At 35.8% G+C, this 18096-nt stretch overlaps 1 protein-coding gene across 6 annotated transcripts in view; it reads right to left on the bottom strand.

Annotated features, from left to right (window-relative positions):
• Positions 1-536: 536 nt before the first annotated feature.
• Mtrf1 (mitochondrial translation release factor 1) overlaps positions 537-18096 on the bottom strand; it is a 50796-nt gene continuing 33236 nt past the window's right edge. For 5 of the 6 annotated variants that reach the window (XM_077795207.1, XM_026399568.2, XM_026399569.2 and 2 more), the window contains exons 6-10: positions 16977-17149; positions 11783-11900; positions 10269-10405; positions 6142-6240; positions 537-1677 (exon numbers count right to left, since the gene is read on the bottom strand). In XM_077795207.1, coding sequence (XP_077651333.1) covers positions 1564-1677; positions 6142-6240; positions 10269-10405; positions 11783-11900; positions 16977-17149 — 641 coding nt within the window. In that variant the 3' untranslated portion in view covers positions 537-1563. The remainder of the gene's footprint in view (positions 1678-6141; positions 6241-10268; positions 10406-11782; positions 11901-16976; positions 17150-18096) is intronic. The other variant, XM_026399572.2, reaches the window with a different exon arrangement.

Here is an 18096-nt window from a genome sequence, read left to right as displayed (position 1 = left end):
ATGGTTTATAGGCAAGGAAAAAGAAATAGACTAGAACCAACTTATTCATTATCATCTCTTGTCTTCCTCCTCTCCCTTGCTTTTCCCAACCCTCACCACTCCTTTTTTTTTTTTTTTCTTCTGTTTCAGACTTACCTTTAGCTTGGTAGGCAGTGATATCCTTTTCATGTTTCTCTTTCAACTTGCACTTTCTTTTCATTAAGTTTCTTTACCTGTAGCTGTTATTCCACATTTATCTCCCAGTTTCTTTGCAACATCACCAATCAACAGGTTCAAATGTTCTCCTCTGATTTGGGGGGCAAAACTCATAAGAGAACAAGAAGGAGATCTCTTGGGTATAATGGAATCCCTGAACTTTTTTTTTTCCTTTAGAAATGACATAGGTTTTCATTTCCACCTTTGCCATTGAGCACTTTTTAGAAAACTCAGAAATTGAAGTGCCTTGCACTCTGACAAGTTTGCAGAGCACATATAATGACATTTTGCTCTCAGCTTCTTAGGATCTCCTTTGACTGTGTTTAGCAGATTTTCCTCAGTGAGGCACAGAGTCACATGGTATCAGTCTGCCTCTCATTTGCCCTGTGCTGTCTCTATGGAGCTAAATGTACTGCAGTGGCTGTTAGAAGTTTAATTATCTCATCCAACAAAAATCTCTTTAAGGTAAGCATTGGGTTTTATATATCACTGCATGAAATAGATCACAATGAGTTACTCATATTACATCTGTTGATGCTTATTAAGTTGACCCAAAGGACAATAAGAAATACAAGCAAGCAAAAAGTCTATGTTGAATATTGGCCTCTAGTTCATACAATATAGAATTCATTTAGCAATCAAAAGCTAGGGCATAATCTGTATCCTAGAGATGCTCATTGATGCTGAGTGACTCATATTCTTCACCATTTTTATTGAAAAGTAGCAGTCTAAGTCCTAATTTTGACATAATTAACAATACTTTGTCTTTAAAAAAGAGTTTACAAATAATGTATAAATCTGATATCACTAAATTTTACATTTTCTTGTGGTAGATGAAAAAGGTCTGGTTGTTTTGTTTAAGAAAAGGCATGAGAGAACAAGTGACCTGTCTTATATTACACATCAGTTCTCAATACTCTTTCTCTTTTTTAAAATTTATTCTTTAGTTGTACACAATACCTTTACTTTGTTTATTTATTTCTATGTGGTGTTGAGGATCGAAACCAGGACCGTGCACACGCTAGGTGAGCACACCGCTCTTTCTCTTTTCAATAACAGCTTATTTTCTACTTGGAAATTCAGGTTGTTTATTAAAACTTAAACCTTTAAAGTCAATAAATGTGACTGATTCATTAAAAAAAAATCTATAAGTACTATGTACTTATAGCTGTATTCTATGAATATTCATAAAGATTCCTATGCCTCAGTTCCTGACTGACTCTTTTTTTTGACTTACATAATTTTTTTCTATTTGTTCTTTATAGTTATACATGAGAGTAGAATGTATTTTGACATCATATACATACTCAGTCTGATTCTTGATATAGGACCATTCTGTTGATATGCTAATAAAGAATAAACAAATATTTATTTTGCTGATTTAAGGTTTTCATCCAAAAGTTCAACAATGGCTTCTTCATCTGCTGATTGAAGTAGTCTCTGAATTAGTTGATCCAGGCTTTTCTCACCACATAAAAATCCCTGGTAAAAGAGGTAATTATTATGAAACCTGATACTATAGTTTTGATCTGGAATACCCTCCTCCAAAGGCCCATGTGTTAAAAGTTTGGTCCCCAGTTTGGCCCTATTGAAAGGTGGGAGGTGTGGCTTAGTGGGAGGTTTTAGGTCATTAGGGACACATCATTGAAGGAGACTGTGGGACACTTGTCTCTCTTTTTTGCTTCCTAGATGCCATAGATGAATGGCTTTCTTTGCCACAAACAACCACCATGATGTGCTGTGCCACCATAGGTCTTAAGCAATGGGACCAATCAGCCATAGACTGAAATCTCTAAAACTCCAAGCTATAATAAACCTGCCCTCATCACAAAGACTGGGGAGACTGAGGTAAGAGGATTATAAGTTTGAGATCAGTATCAGCAACTTAATGAAATCCTCAGCAATTTAGCAAGACCCTGGCTGATACCAGGGACCCTGGCTTTACCAGTCCTGTGGTAAAGTAACCCTAGTACCAAAAAAAGTAAAAATAAAAAAATAAAATAAACCTTTCCTCTTTTTAAGCTTATTTATCTTAGGTATTTGTTACAGTAATGGAAAACTGACTAACACACCTGATTATTAAAAATAAATAAAGTGAAGAGTTAAGTTTATACTTCTTTTCTTTTTTTGTGTGTTATTAGGCATCAAACCCACAGAGTTGAGCATGCTAGGCAAGTGCTCTACCACTGAACTACAACTCCTAGCCCAATTTCATTTCTTTACTGTCAATATTTAATAGCAACAAAGGATTACTCATGTTCTACAATATAATGAATAAAACTGCTAATAGGGGAAGATCCCCAGTTTGCAGTGATTTTTTTAGGGGCAAAATGAATGCAAAAGCACAAATGGGGGCTGGGGTTGTAGCTTAGTGGTATAGTCCTCATCTAGCACATGCAAGGCCCTGCTTTCAATCCTCAGCACCACATAAAAATAAATAAATAAAATAAAGGTATTGTGTCCAACTACTTCTAAAAAATAAATAATTTTTAAAAAAAGAGCAAATGGAATTAATTGTTTAAATTTGGATTTTGTTTTAAAAATCAATCCAAGACTTGGATCTTTCCTATAACTCCGGAAACAATGAGAGATCCTAATGAACTTTTGAAACTGACCACATCCTTCTCTGATATTCTTTCTCTTGGTTTTTGTGACACCATTCTAGGGTTTTCAAATCATGTTTGGGAGGATTTGTTTGGTGAATTCTTTCTCTTCCTGTACCCTAAAAAAAAAAAGCTTTTTATTCTTATCCTGAAAATTCTGTTCTTTTCATTCGCATCTTATTCCCAAGGGCAAAGAAGACTGAAATGCCTTAATCCGGCAGATGTTTTGTTGCCACATTAGCATAAATGGTGTTCCTTGCCAAATCCTCTGGATCTAGCTCAGAGGGCACCACCTCAGACCATTTCAGCCCATCTTTCCTGTGCCAACCCTCCAAATTTACATGATTTAATCTGCAAGTGATTTTCAACAGGTTTTTCTCCCTGAAATGGGAAATCCAGTGGTTTTAAAATCTAGAAGTTTTATGTAATCAAAAAATATTTTTGTTGAAATATTTAGGGTAAAAGTCTCTTGAGGTCTGCAACTTGCTTTCAAATGATTCAACAGCAATAGTTGTACGCAGAAAAGAGGAAGTGGGGAGAAAGAGAAGGCAAATAGAGCAAAAATGTTAACAATTGTTGAATCTAGGTTATAGATTACATAGTGTTCATTGAACTCTTTTTTTTTTGGTGGGAGGTGGGAGTAGGTACTGGGAATTGAACTCAGGGGCACTCGACCACTGAGACACATCCTTAGCCCTATTTTATTTTATTTAGAGACAGCGTCTCACTGAGTTGCTCAGTGCCTTCCTTTTGCTGAGGCTGGCTTTTAACTCTCAATCTTCCTGCCTCAGCCTCCGAAGTTGCTGCTGGGATTACAAGTGTGTGCCACTGTACCTGCCTCATCACTTTTCCAGTCATATCTGTATTAATGTAGACCCCAAATTATTCATTCCTACTATTCTTTTTACTGCCTTTTTATGGACTTAAGCTTTATTTTTACTTGACAAATAATAATATATCTATGGGGCATAATGCGATGTTTTGATACTATTTATACTGTGGAATGATTAAAGTGAGTTAAGTATCAAACCCATCAGCTTACATATTTATCATTGTTTTTGTGGTGAAAACACTTAAAATCTATACTTTCTCCAATCTTTATTTTAAATTTTTTTGTGGTGCTGGGGATTGAACCCAGGGCTGTGTGCATGCAAGGCAAGCACTCTACCAATTGAGCTATATTGCCAGCCCCTACTTTCCCCAATCTTGAAACATACAATGCATTATTTATTATAGTCACCATTCTGTGTAATATATTACTAAAGCTTATTCTTCCTGTCTAACTAAAACTTTGTACTCTTCAATATCTTCCCTTTCCCCACCTACCAGTCTCCTCCTTCATATAGATTTCAATGTTTTCATACAGTTTTTTTCATGCTACTCTCAAACTTTTCCTTTTCACTAATGTGTTTTCTTTTTTTCCAATAGGCTGGTTAGTGATTATTGGAACACCTAATATAATTTTTTCTTATTATTTATGAGTCTGGCATATTTAGTAATAACATATTAGTACATAGTCCATAGTCAGGTATTTTATAGATACAAAAGCCAGTTACCTTTCTGTTTCACAACTGAATATTATATTTTGTGCCTACAGGCCCACCTAAAGGATATTACTGGCCATAAGAATGTGTCTCAGGGAAAATTATCACCACTACCAGAAAAACACCCAAAATAATATGGTGTAACTAGAACAATGTGACCAAACATGTTTAGTTAATCCTGTGTGTTTCCTGAGGAAAGGGAAGTTAGCAAATATTTCATCCTTTTTGACTTGGCTGCTGTGTTCCTATGCAAGAAGTGACATAAGATACAAAGATATTTATAAATATATTAAAAACACAGACATTTTCCTTTAAACTTTAATTTGGAGTATATAATAGGATGAATCAAGTGAAAGAGGTTTTAAGTATCAGATGAACCAAAGAAAAAGATAAGAGCTTTCTGTCTCCGGCCTTGTCCACACAGTCCTTTATGGGAACCACTTCATTTTCCCCTTCAGTGGCAGCAAAAGGGAAGTTTTCTTGTGCTTCATTTTTTTTAACATCTTTACTTCTTATTTATGTTTAAAGAATATCTGTTTTTTTAGTTGTAGTCAGACACAATGCCTTTATTTCATTTATTTATTTTATGTGGTGCTGAGGATGGAACCCAGCACCTCACACATGCTAGGGGAGCACTCTACTGCTGAGCCACAGCCCCAGTCTCTAACATCTTTAATTTTATTTATTTATTTATTTTAGGGGCCTCCCTTTTGCAAGGCAAGCACTCTACCACTGAGTTACAATCCCAGCCATGTGCTTCATTATTAATGTATTATTGTTAGTAGTTTTGGCTGGATGGCATTTAGGTAGGTTATTGTTCAAAAAATCTAGACAGGGTCTCTTCCCCAATACACAGCTATAACACCTAATGAATATGCAGTATGGAAAATAGAATTATAAGATGCTCTCTGTTGTATACTGTGTGAATGCGGACAGAACCTGTAAATATGTTGGCATATGATCCCAGAGATTAGGTGAGTAATCAGTTGACTTTAAGTTAATCAAGAGAACTATTATCTAGGTGGGTTTGACTTTATCAGGTGAGATCTTCAAAAAGGCCTGAGCCAGCTAGGGATGTGGCTCAGTGGTAGAGAGCTTGTTTGGCATGCAAGAAACCCAGGGTTTGATTCCTAGCACTGGAAAAAAAAAAAAAAAAAAAAAAAAAGGCCTGAGCTATTCTTGCAAAAATAGATAAAAGAGATGCTAAATGGGCGAGATTATTTAGGAGACACATGGCAAGCAAATTCCAGCAGCATTTAGGATCTAAGAGCAGTTTTCAGCTGACAGCCAGGAAAAGACTAGGAGTGTTAGTCCTTCACTAAAGAGAATTCTGACACAGATATGAACTTGGAAGAGGATACCAAGCTTCAGAAAAGTATGTAGCCTTGATAACACCTTGCTTTTGGCCTTGTGAAACCCTAAGGAGAGAACAGTTCAGTAGTACCTGGATTCCTGGCCTATAGAAAGCATGAGAAAATGAATAAGTATTGTTTTAAACTGCTAAATTTGTGGCAATTTGTTACCCAACAATATATGCATACATGTATATTCAATATGTATATTCAATATGTTGTGATTGTATAACAAAGAATTTGGAATTTTAAAATATAACTATTTCAAAGAGGCAGAAAGATCATATTTCTTACCAGCAAACTAATAAAAATGTAAATTTTAGGGTATTAAGCAAAATTGGCTTAACGATTTAAAATTACTTGGTAATATTTTAGACACAACTCTCCAGAATTGATTATACTTTCTTTGAAAAGCAAAGGTACATAAAGCATAGTCAATAGTATTACCTTAATGTCACGAACTTCATATGCTATCCTGTGGTCAGTGACTCTATCCTGTGTGAAATTATATGTCCGAATTCTCTCTGATTGGGCTCTTGTTCCCACCTATGCCATGACAAAAGCAATTCATACTTTAACTTTATAATTACATTCATCACAATGGAACAATGGAAAAAGTACTTGTAAATGACTCTTCTATTATTTTAATAGTTTAAGCATTTTCTACTTTTTTTTTTAATGGTGTGTGTGTGTGTGTGTGTGTGTGTGTGTGTGTGTGTGTGTGTTGGGGATTCAATCAACCCAGAGCCTTGCCCATGCTAGATAAGCACTTTACCACTGAGCTGCCCTTTATTTTATTTTGAGATGGGGTCTCTCTAAGTTGCCCAGGCTCCCAAGTAGCTGGGATTATAGGTGCACCACAACTCCTGGGTAAGCATTTTCTAAAAGTCATACACAGAAAGTGACTAGACAAAAGCAGGCAAGAAAGTCATTAAAGTCTTAACATTAAAGTTAATGTTAAGACTAGAGGTTTGGGGCTGGGAAGGTAGCTCAGTGGTAGAGCACATGCTTAGCATGCTGTACAAGGTCCTGGGTTCAATCCCCAGCAACACAAACCAAACCAAACCAAACCAAAAACAAAAACAAAAAAACATAAGTTTGTAAAACTTAAATATGAAATAAGAAAAAATGTCTTTTTAACACTTCCAATTCCAAATACTTAAAACCCAATCATCTTTCCACCCCAATTAGTTTCTTCTCCTGGTTCTACAAATGATACATACCACCATGTGTTCCCTTTTATTCAAGTAGAAAACTCTTGACACCCTGACAAGCACTTCATGGGAGGTTACTATCTCAGGCTTTGATACAGACTCTGGGGGAGAGCTTTCCTTCAATTCATCCAATTCATCCCATTCTCTAACTACCCATTTCTAATTGGTATCAAGAATCTTTAATTTTAATCTGCCTTTTCTATTTATACTGTCATTTTTAAAATTTAAATTTTGCAAAGCTCTCCTTATTAATCTGTTGATTTTTCTGCTTATACTGTGCTGACTTGCTTCATCTTCCTAAGGCACAGCCTTGTGAGTAAGTTTTCTTCTTGGTTCCTTCTTGTCTTCTAAGCAGACACAGCTCAGCATTCAAGATGCTTCCTAACTTGGCCAACCTTCCCAACATTATTTATGAAGATTATGTGACCATCTATGATGCCACTTATTATATTATGTTATTTTTATGTGTGTACCTGTTAACTGTGCTAAAACATCTCACAGATGCCCTTCTCTAACACTTTCCTACCATCTCTTCCTTTCTGGTCCTGGTAATTTTAACACGTTCTCTTCTTCTTTTAAAACTCTTTGCACTTGAAATCTTCTTCAAAGCACACCAGAGTTCACCTCAACCTAAGATTATTTATATTATTCTTAGTCTATGCATCTCCCCTACCCCATCTCCCAATACATGTCATACACAGCATCCTCCCTCAATTGCTTTCACTTTTTAAGATTATAAAAAAGAAATTCTATAATTCATTTTTTAAAACACAAAGGTAAACAATATGGTCAAGAGAATTTTTTAAAATTACAGATTCTTAAGCCTGTATATGGGATTGTGTATTCTGAAAATATTCCCCAGGCCATCCATTCTGACAATCAGCCAGGTTTGGAAACTATTATTCCAAAGTATCATATTCAGAGCCACAACCCAAGTCCAGAACAATCAGATTAGAATCCCAGGATTGGGGGCAGGTCAGCATCTATAAAGCACATAGGTGATAGGTTGAGCCAGGCTGGCACCAGGCATCATGCCTTCTGTATAAAAGCCACTGAAGAAAACCCTTCTAAGCTTTAGAAATCCCTATTAATAAACAGTTCAGGAGGTAGATAAGAAATTTTAAAAGCAGAGAGATCCTTTCTGGATCTTTAAGTCAGGCTACTGAAGGAGATATATACATGTAATTTACATAAAGCCAATCTTAAGTACTTACCTTAAAAACTACCATGTAGAATATCTAGTGCCAAAATGTTAAGCGGTAAGTAAATCTCAATGTCTTTTATAATTTCCAGTGGGGCAGAATTCATAGTATTTATGTTTTCACTTACTTGCCAAGAAGCAATAGTATGAAAATTAATAGTCCTATCTACAGATGTACTAATGCTGCTCTACAATCTGGAATTACAACACATAGAGTATTAATATATTATTTATCCTGGCACTTTTCCTACCTGTAAGTTAGAATGATTAAAAAAATAGAAAATGTAAAAAGATAGGGACATATCTAGATGAAAACAACAATTAATATTTACTTTTATATACTTCAGTATCCTAAAAGGCCATAAAATCTTTCAAATTTGATTTACTGTGTCATACTTATCTGCAAATAACATAAAAGCACAGTTATTTCTGAGTTCTACTTTCTTTTCTAGCCTCTTTTAAAGAGAAACTTTTTTTCTTTTAGAATTTTAAATTATTTAAGTTTGTTTACTTAAGACAATGACATTCACTCATTTTAACTTGTAAGTTATCTGTGTACGTATTTGAATAAAAAACACTATAAATGTATAGTGCACAAAATTCAAAAAGTATACTAATGAAAATAATAATGAAAAGTAAATCTCCCTCTATCCCTTGTCCCCAGTCTCTTATCAGTAGCAATCACTGTTCCCTATTTTTAAAAAAATTTTTTAGCTGCAGTTGGACACAACACCTTCATTTTATTTATTTTCTACATGGTGCTAAGGATTGAACCCAGCACCTTGCTAGGTGCTCTGTGAGTGTTCTACTGCTAATCCACAACCCCAGCCCATGTTCCCTATTGTTGAGAGCCACAGCCGAATGGGCCCCAGCAAACTTCCAGCTGCCAGCAAACTTCCAGCTGCCAGCTGATGATTGGCTCACAGGGGTCCCAGCAAACTTCCAGCTGCCAACAAATTTCCAGCTGCCAGCTGATGATTGGCTCACAGCGGCCCCAGCAAATTTCTAGCTGCCAACTGATTGGCTCCTCTGCGGTCATGCTCATTGGGCTGTTTCCCCCGCCCTTTCAGACCATGGAGCTGCTCATTGGGGGACTTTTTTTGGCTCCGCCCACGCAACCCAGCCAATTGGCCTCAAGAGCAGGAGGGGTGGGGGAGGTTGAGAGGCTTGTGGGAAGCTGGTGGTGGCAGCTGGGCTCTGAGGATTTTCCTGAAGAGCTGTGTGGTGTGGGTGTGTGTTCTAAAAATAAAGTTCGTTTCTTTTGACAAGTGGCCCCTGAATTGTGCCCAGCCAGACCGCAGCACCCTATTTTTTTTTGCACTGTCATTTATATTTGATCCATATATAGTTATAATAAAAAGCATAGCTCTTTAAGGAAAATATCTGAAAATCTCAATTTCTTTTTCCCCCCTTGATACCAGGAACTGAACCTAGGGGAGCTTAACTACTGAGCCACATTCCTAACCTGTTTTTTATTTTTCTATTTTGAAAACAGTGTCTCACTAAGTTGCTCAGGGCCTCACTAAGTTGCTGAGGCTAGCTTTGAACTTGCAATCTTCCTGTCTCAGCCTCCTGATCCACTGGGATTAGAGATACACCACTGCACCTGACCTATTTCTAAAGAATTATTTTGTCTTTAAAACCAACTTCCTTTTAAGACAGTTATGACATACACACTGGAGATAACAATTGTTTAAGCATCATTCATTTACTCATTTGTAAATTGGAAAGCCTAATTTAATCATATCAATCCAAGCCAGGTGTGGTGGCATATGCCTATAATCCTAGCAGCTCAGAAGGCTGAGGAAGGAAGATTGCAAGTTCAAAGCTAGCCTCAGTAACTTAGCAATGTCCTAAGCAGTTTAGCAAGACCCTGTCTCAAAACAAAATATAAAAAGGGCTGGGGATATGGCTCCATGGTTAACTGCCCCTGGGCTCAATCCCTGGTACCAAAACACACACACACACACACACACACACACACACACACACACCTATCCATCAATTCACAGGCATTTAAGTCACTGCATATCTACAAAAAAAGCACATTTCCCTATGTTGTAAGACATTTCCATTTATGCAAGAGAAAACACTGTACTTTCTAAACAGAGTGTTGACTTTTGTACAGTGTCTAAATTATTACACTAAATAAGCCTTACCTGCAGTTTTCTAGCACTTTGTTGTTGACACCTGTCCTTCTCAATAATCTGCTGGTAGAGTCGGGCTCTCAACACACGCAAAGCTATTTCTTTATTTTTCAGCTGTGATCGTTCCTGTTGGCATTCTACTACTAGCCCTGAAAAACAACAGAGATCAGAGGTAAATTGTAGCCTATGCAGGCCAAATTAAGGCAGAACCGAGGACCATTTGAAAGGGGAAAGGTTAATTAGGAAAAGATCACAAAAGATAAAAAACATTTCAGAAACTGGTAACATCTGGAAATAGTTGCTTAGATTCTAATGTCTGATGAGATATTTCAGAGAGCACAAAGCAGCAGATGGTTATAGATACACTTATATACTTTCATTTCCCGAGCTTGGCCTCTCCCTCCCAGCTCATCCATGTATTTGGACAGATCAACAATAGCAAACTGCCCCTCTCCCCTGCAGTACTGCTCCATTCTCTGTCCTACTCAAAGAGGACGCAGTTTTTCCTGTTTTGGTCACAAATACACACAGAGCTGATGTTTTAAAAATAACTACACAATGAAAACAAAAGAAAGAAGCTACTCAAAACCTTTAAAAGGAAAAATTTATATTTATAGTGACTATGCTTTTGAGTGATCTGGGTTCTAAAAAGGAATGTAATACATTCCTCTGAAAAATTGTGCTACAACTGTGTACAATGAATCAAAATGCATTCTGCTGTCATGTACACCTAATTAAAATTAATTAATTAAAAAAATTTAAAAAAAAAAAATTAGGGCTGGAGATGCGGCTCAGTGACCAAGTGCCCCTGAGTTCAATCCCAGTAACCCCCCACCAAAAAAAAAAAAGAAAAAAAAAGTTAATTTTTTTAAACTGAAAAATGAGAGAAATAAATGCACTGCCTAACATCATTTTGGCCAATGACAGACTGTATATACTCTAGTGGTCCCATAAAATTATACTACCCAGTGACATCATAGTCATTTTAGCTTGTAGACCTCTATGTTTGCACAATGATGAAATTGTCTAATGATGCACTTCTTAAAATGTTAAATCCCTATTGTCAAGCAATGTATCTAAAATCATATTAAGAACTGTAAAACTATCAAATAGTATACCAAAATTATCAATAATCAAAATTATAGCATTAATGTAGCAGAGCCTCATGGAGCTAGCAGTGGTCAATCTACAAGGTGACAAAAGACCCATGGAGTGCAGTACCCCATACTGCTTCTGTGTTTCATTTGTATTTGAGCTGAAGCCCCTCTGGTTGCTCACACCTATCCAGTATATCTAGGCAGCTTCCCTGGATAGTTCTGCTCACTATCTGCAGCCTTTGAGAGAGAGAACTTTTCCACATGAAAGAGAAATATAAACATAATGAGGGCCTTGGGCCCACGATAACAGTGTTACCTTTAAGGATTTTGTAGGAGTCAGGTACTAACACAGGACTACTTCCTACCAAATGCTGAAGAGTTAAGATGTGAAAAAAGCATGAAAGCACAAAAGCAAAGGGACTTGCTTACCTGTGGGGATGTGGACAAGTCTAACAGCACTGTCTGTTGTATTAACATGCTGCCCTCCTGCTCCTTTGGCTCGAAATGTATCTATTCGCAAATCCTTGGGGTCAACTTTCACATCTACCTAGAACAAAAGGTATAACAAGTACATTCTACACTCCATGAAGACTTGCATATTAAATTTATTCTGATATTTTTCAAATAAACTGGACTGTTTTGTGTTGTTACAGCCATTAAGCTAAAAGGAGAAATTACTATACCAAGAAAAAAACCACAAGCTCCTTATTTTGATAGGATGCTGTTCTTAAAACAATGACAGGATGTTATTACATCACCAGGTTATATACAATCTTTCAAAAATTTCATTCTTTAACACAGTTATATTACATAGAACATACAAAATATATATAAAAGGTATATATACACATATTTTATTAATTCAAAATCATCATTCATGGATCCCTACTTGTAAATATGTCTACTTGTTAAAATTTATTTGTGTCTCCCAAATCATCGCTTTTACAGTCCTTTGCAGATATGCACAGGGCAGTTAAAAATTTAAGCTGCTCTATATTCTTATATTTTCAGCTGTGGTCAGACAAGGTGACAATCTACCTTCTTGTTTCAGTTTTCAGAGATGATCAGAAGACAGAGATAGATGGTAGGGGAAGGGAAATGTGATACAAGAAGCTTTGCTTGTGGGGCCAATTGAATAGGGTTTGTTTTGTTTTCATTTGTGTTTTACTTAAACCAGGGTCTTACTATATAGTGCTCAGGCTGGCCTTGAACTCCTAGGCTCAAGCAATCCTCCTGCTTCAGCCTCCTGAGTAACTAGAGCTATAAGTGATCACAGTATTGCCTTGCTAGGACAGGGTTTAAATCTCAGCTCTAATATCTGCAGCAGCCATGACAAGCCTCAGACAAGTCACTTAGTGTCCTGAGACTCCTTTTCTCTTTTGTAAGAGATAGAAAATAGAATCTAGCACTATGGGTTGTTTTTAGGATTTAAGATTATAATCGATAGGATACATATGCACGTGTATGAATTAGCAAATACTGAACAGTTGCTCCTAAAACTAATTTGAAAATTATTGAACTATTCCTGTTAAGTGGCTGAGTATTTGCTAAATGTTTTCGCTGGAACTTTACTGAGCAAACTACTGCAAATAATAAGAATTGATGTGTGTGCACATGTGCACATGCACACATCAGTGAGTTGAAAGGTGATCCCCAGAAAAATATGTTCACGTTTTAACACATGGAACCTGATTTGAAAAAATGTCTTTGCAGATGTAATTAAGATGAGGTTATACTGTATTATCTAACAGGCCCAAATACAATGATAAGCATCTTTGGAAATGCTTGTGTGTGCTTATGTATGTCTGTGTATTCAAAATAGTTACCAAATAGGCTGTGTTATAATTTGAATCTTGAATGTCCCCCAAAGACACATGTGTTAAAGTCTTGATCCCCAGCCTGTGTCCTTCTTGGAAGTGGTGGAATTTTAGGAGACAGGACCTAATGGAAGGAAGTTAGGTCACTGTGGGCATGCCCTTAAGGGGACATTGAACTCTGGTCCCTTCTTCTCTCTTTGCTTCCTGGCTGCCATGAGGTAAGTAGCTTTGTTCTACCACACATTCCCCACCATAATATTATGCCTTGCCACTGGTCCAAAGGCAACAGGACCAATTGACAATTGGGCTCTAAACTGTGAGTAAAAATAAACCTTTCCTCCTTATAAGTTGATAATCTCAGTATCCTGTCACAGTGACAGAAAGCTGAATAATACATGCTATTTTGAGGGGAGAGCCAACATTGTGTTCTACATTCACTACTATGAGTGACAAACAGCAAATGTGATGTTTCTCTTTGAAAAGTAAACTAGGGCTGGGGATGTGGCTCAAGCGGTAGCGTGCTCGCCTGGCATGCGTGTGGCCCGGGTTCGATCCTCAGCACCACATACAAATGAAGATGTTGTGTCCGCCGAAAACTAAAAAATAAATACTAAAAAATTCTCTTTCTCTCTCTTAAAGAAAAAAAAAAAGAAAAGTAAACTAATAAAGGGTCAAGGTTGTAATGTAACACAACACTTGCTTATTTATTTTGTTTCCTCTAAAATAAGTACTACATATGAAGAAAAAGGTTATATGACTTTTGTTAAAATATACTAGTGCAAGCTACCTAAAAATTCAATAAACACTAAAAAGATTATTTCCCCATTTCTTGTGGTTATAGTATAATTAGTTATATTACTATATAACTTATTGTGTAGGTATTATATGTCATATTCTTCAAATGTTAAGTTACATTAAATGAGTTTAATTTTCAAGAATATGAAGACATAATGGGCAGGTAGGCATGGGTGGAAGGAATAAAGATGGTAGCAAGAAAATTCTAGGTTTGATTTTTTAAATTTGTAAATGTTTACATATACCAAAAATAAAATTAAATAAAAAAGAAAACAAAAATCAAATCCTAAAATTAAATAGAAACATAAACAAAGGAACAAAATATTTACCATAACAACTATGTAGAAGGGGAGGGGGGATAGTAGAGGATAGGAAAGGCAACAGAATACATCAGACACTAGTATGGCAATATGTAAAAATGTGGATGTGATTCTGCAATCTGTATACGGGGTAAAAATGGGAGTTCATAACCCACTTGAATCAAATGTATGAAATATGATATATCAAGAACTATGTAATGTTTTGAACAACTAATAAAAACAAAACAACTATGTAGAAAAAAATTATTTCACATAGTCTTTGAAGGTAGTATTCTGATTATATATTCTAAGGGCAAAATCTTACATATTACTCAGTAGTTTACTATTAGTAATACTGGTATTATAATTTTGAAAGTTTTAAAACATTGTATAATAAAGCAAATAAGTAAACAAAGTAAATAAGAAACAAGAACTTTCACTCTTAAGTGGAGATACAAAATAAAAGAAGAAAGGGGGGAAAAAAACCTCTATAATGTTAAATTTGAATTGGTAATATGAAACTTATTTTAAAATATATTTTTTAGCTCTGTCCATTGGAATTCTAGAAGTTGGGATGCTCTAGTAATAATGATGACATCAAGAACCCAAATACTGCTTTTGGGGTACATTCCCCAATAAAAAGGACCAGGCTAACTTCAGGCCTGAGACAGGACATTATTGGGACTGGGATAAGTAATAGTATCAGAAAGCAAGACTGGTAGGGGTCATTTCAAGAAAAGGCAAAATGAGTACCCTAAAAAGGCTATTACCCACCCAATGTGGGATAATATAAACATCAAAAAGATTAATAACTACAACAGAATGAATTAAAACAAATCTATGAATCTATAATGAGTTTAGTATATAAAACTTTATATCAAGAATTTATAATGAGGGGCTGGAGTTGTGGCTCAGTGGTAGAGTGCTTGCCTGGCATGTGTGAGGCACTGGGTTTGATCCTCAGTACCACATAAAAAAGAATGAATAAAATAAAGATATTGTGTCCATCTACAACTAAAAAAAAAAATATTAAGAGTTTATATAATTCCTCTGGCTCAGGAGGCTATAGTATGAGAATATAAGTTCAAAGCCAGCCTCAGCAACTTAGCAAGATCCTGTTTCAAAATAAAAAATAAAAAGGGCTGAGGATATGGCCCAGTGTTTAAGTACCCCTTGGTAAAATGTTTGGTACCACACACACACACAAAAAAAAAAAAAAAAAACAAAAAGAAAAGAAAAGAAAGAAAGAAAACAAACTATGGATTTAAAATTGTTGAGAACAGGATAATATGCACCCAAGAGATTACCTAGTAATTGCAAAGGGGAAAATATACTTTTAGAGTAGAGATATTTTGTGTGGTCACCATCCTAACTAAATGCTCAAACTAAGCCTCACTAAAAGTGGGACAATCTGACATATGTGCCTTCTGGTAAGATGCAACATAACTCTAAATTTACCTATGAAGTATTCTTGCTCAAAGCCTGTATCCTGAAGGTAGTATAATAGAGTATTTATATACAACTTTCAATGTATTACTAGAGGGTAATGAAACATGTTAAACAGTACCATGAAGAAAAAATAATGAATCCAGAATGAGGAACACTGTATAAGACAAAGAGTGTAGACTGTTCAAAAGCCAATACCATTAGAGAAAAAGGCAAAAGACTGTTCCAGACTTCAAATGTGTAAAACTCAACTGAATCCTGGCTAAAAAAATAGCCATAATATACTTTTGTGTCGACTGCAGAAATTATAAAATGGACTAGATATTTAGATAATATTACATAATTTAACTAGGAGTATAACTCAGTGGTAGAGTGCTTGCCTAGTATGTGTGAGGCCCTGGGTTTGATCCTGGAATGGAAATAAATAAATAAATAAACAAACAAACAAACAAATAAATAAATAAATAAGACGTAAATGTAAAAAATAAAGAAAATATTATACAATCACGAACAATTTTCATAGATGATGATATTGTGTTTTGTAGGACAATGTCTTCATTCTTAGGAGATGAATATGGAAGATTCGAGAAATAAATCTTATGGTGTCTGCTATATCTTTTGTAATTTACCTAAAAAAGATATAAAAACATATCTATGGGAGTCAAGCAAATATAACGATTCCTGACTCCAGGTAAAAGTCATGAAAGTTTTGTTGTGGTAGAAACCCCATGCAGATATTATATTACTAATCCTGAAGTATCTATGGAATTAATTTTTTTTTCTTAAGATAAAACTTATATAATAATATTTTTAAAACTTTGTGGATTCAGTTTTTAAAAGAAGTCACTTCTGACCAGGTGTGATGGTGCATGACTGTAATCCCAGCAGCTTGGGAGGCTGAGGCAGGAGGATCCAGAATTCAAAGCCAGCCTCTGTAAAAGCAAGGTGCTAAGCAATTCAGTGAGGCCCTGTCTCTAAAACAAAATACAAAATAGGGCTGGGGGTGTGGCTCAGTGGTCGATTGCCCCCGAGTTCAATCCTTGGTACCCCCCACAAAAAAGAAGTCACTTTTATTTTAAACAAAATATCTTGGTAAGGTTGGTAAGGGAGAGCAAAGGCAACTTTACCTGGGGAAAGATTTCCCATTAGAAACTAAAAATCTAATCAATAACCATTAAAAAACCAGATTTACCTAGAAGTTAAGGCTTCTCAGCAAAAATACCCATTTACATGAAGTGAGTTTTCAACACCTCCTGGTGAGGTTACCTCATCTGGCTGAGGAAGGACAATGACTGACATTGTTCCTGTGTGAATACGCTGCATTCTTGATGACAGCCCCACCTCAGGGATTCGCTGGACTCTGTGAATTCCACCTTCATACTTCAAATGCTTAAAGACATTTTCACCAGAAATTCGAGCAGCTGCGTGATGTAGTCCACCTAGGAAGAAAAATTCAGAAACATTTACAGATTCTACTGTGAAAGGGATTAGGATCCTAAATGTCCTTAATTTAAGGTCTGAATGTGAGTATAGAACCAGAGATAAGAACATAAGGTAGGTACAAAAGTATATTTTCACAATGTAAATATACTACTATATAAAAGGAAACACCAAAATACTGTTTATGGTTATCTCTGGGAATAGAATAATAGTAGATTTGTATTGACTTTTCATATTTTTTGTTTGTTAAGTATTATATAAGAAACAAGTTTTACTTTCTTTTTTTTGGTACCAGGGATTGAACTCAGGGGCATTCAACCACTGAGCCATATCCCCAGCCCTATTTTATATTTTATTTTGAGAAAAGGTCTCACTGAGTTATTAGTGCCTTTGCTTTTGGACTCACGATCCTTCTGCTTCAGCCTCCCAAGCCTCTAGGATTACAGGTGTGTACCACTGTGCCTGGCCCAAGTTTTACTTTTATAATTAAAAAAATATATACGATTAAAAAGATACTAAGAACTGTCTACATTGAATTATCCTATGTTGTCTTAGGCTAATATAATGCCACATGTAAAAGAATATTCAACATAATAATTTTGCAATGTTTAATAACTCAATAGGCCCTTCTAAGTTTTCAAGAATTTAATGAAAGTCAGCTCTTGCTTATCTGTGGAGTGGGAAGAATGTCAGATACACAAAAATATCTTAATACTTTAGCTTTTGTGTTTGTTTGTGTTTGTGTGTGTGTATTAAGGTTTAGCTTCCATGTTTGTTTGTGTTTGTGTGTGTGTATTATCAAGGATTGAATATGTGGTGCTCTATCATTGATTCCCATCCTTTTGATTTTATTTTGAGACATGGTCTCACTAAGTTGCCCAGGCTGTACTCAAACTTGTGATTCATGTGCTTCAGTCTTCCAAAACGCTGGGATTATGAGTAAGCC

The sequence above is a fragment of the Urocitellus parryii genome, chromosome 2 (assembly GCF_045843805.1).
Source record: "Urocitellus parryii isolate mUroPar1 chromosome 2, mUroPar1.hap1, whole genome shotgun sequence".
Taxonomy (NCBI): Eukaryota; Metazoa; Chordata; class Mammalia; order Rodentia; family Sciuridae; genus Urocitellus; species Urocitellus parryii.
This window is presented reverse-complemented; position numbering and strand designations above follow the sequence as displayed.